At 31.3% G+C, this 1,259-nt stretch overlaps 1 protein-coding gene across 1 annotated transcript; it reads left to right on the plus strand.

Annotated features, from left to right (window-relative positions):
* Window positions 1-423: 423 nt before the first annotated feature.
* Window positions 424-820, plus strand: LOC114173826. The gene has a single exon (XM_028058495.1). The coding sequence runs from the start codon at window positions 458-460 to the stop codon at window positions 665-667; it is 210 nt and encodes a 69-aa protein (XP_027914296.1). The 5' UTR covers window positions 424-457; the 3' UTR covers window positions 668-820.
* The last annotated feature ends 439 nt before the right edge of the window (window positions 821-1,259 follow it).

A 1,259-nucleotide genomic window follows, 5' to 3' on the forward strand; every position in this document is an offset into this window, starting at 1 on the left:
GTCATATTTATCAAAAATAAATTTTAAACTTTTATAACATCTATCTTTGAAATCATTAATAAGATATTGAATTTTAATCTAATAAAGGTATAAGTATTTTTTTATCTGGAAGAGGAAGCACGCCGAATGAACTTAAAATAAAATAAAAGCAAAGTGTGAAAGAAAGAAACATTCTTTTCAAACTTATTTGGAAGCCGTCGACTCCAATAATAGTGTGATGCCATGAAGCCGCGAAGTAACTTTCAAGGAATCGTTGCATTATGTTATGCCTATGCCGATCCCTTTGTCTCATCTTTCAACCTCAATACCTCTCACTTCCCTTCCTTGAACTTTATGTTGTTTCTTGTTAGCAAAAACCCTTCAAACATTACAATATAAATAAATTGACCTAGTGCCATTTCCTCCATGTGTTCATACATTTTGATCTCCCAAATAAAAAAGCTTGAGAGAAATATTAATGGGTGATTGGGCTGGGGTGGTGATAGGGTTGGTCCTGTTTGTGGTGCTTTCACCAGGATTACTCTTCCAGGTTCCCGGCAAAGGAAGAGCAGTGGATTTCTGCAATTTCCAAACAAGTGCCATCTCCATCTTTGTTCATTCCCTTCTCTTCTTTGGCTTCATGGCCATCTTCCTTATTGCCATTAATGTTCACATTGGTAGTGGATAAATCAATACAATATGGAACATCTCTTTTGTTCTGTTATATCTTATACCTTCCTCTTTATCCCATTCCATTTAGGGTATGGAATAGGACTTCTTGTTTACTTTCATCCATGAACAGTGAAAAGATAATTTTATTTCACTTCACCCTTTTTAATTTATTCCGTTTATTGTTATTGTTATATATTCAAATATCTGTTGAAAGTTTTATACGAATGAAAAAGTTGAATTACATTACATATAAAAAGAAATTCACATTTGTTGAACTTTAAGATCTTTTGTAAAGGAAATGTCAAGGATAACAAATACTTTTTTACCGATGGATCTCTTGAATTGAAATTAACTGAAAAGACACACTATCAATAAAACATCATACCAATTTGTACGAAAAATTGATCTCTCCTCTAAACAAAAATCTTAAAAATATGAGTATATTTTTTCTGTTTTTATGATGCTTAACACTTTTCCATAAATAAATGTTGAATTGTATAGGTTTAAGATTATTTTCTTGGTGTAATTAGTAACTCTAATTGGACTGGCAATTAGGCTCGTATTTTTATTGTTGTTTACAATTTTATTTGTAGTTAGTTTGCTCTTTT

This window comes from Vigna unguiculata, chromosome 1 (genome assembly GCF_004118075.2).
Source record: "Vigna unguiculata cultivar IT97K-499-35 chromosome 1, ASM411807v1, whole genome shotgun sequence".
Lineage (NCBI taxonomy): Eukaryota > Viridiplantae > Streptophyta > Magnoliopsida > Fabales > Fabaceae > Vigna > Vigna unguiculata.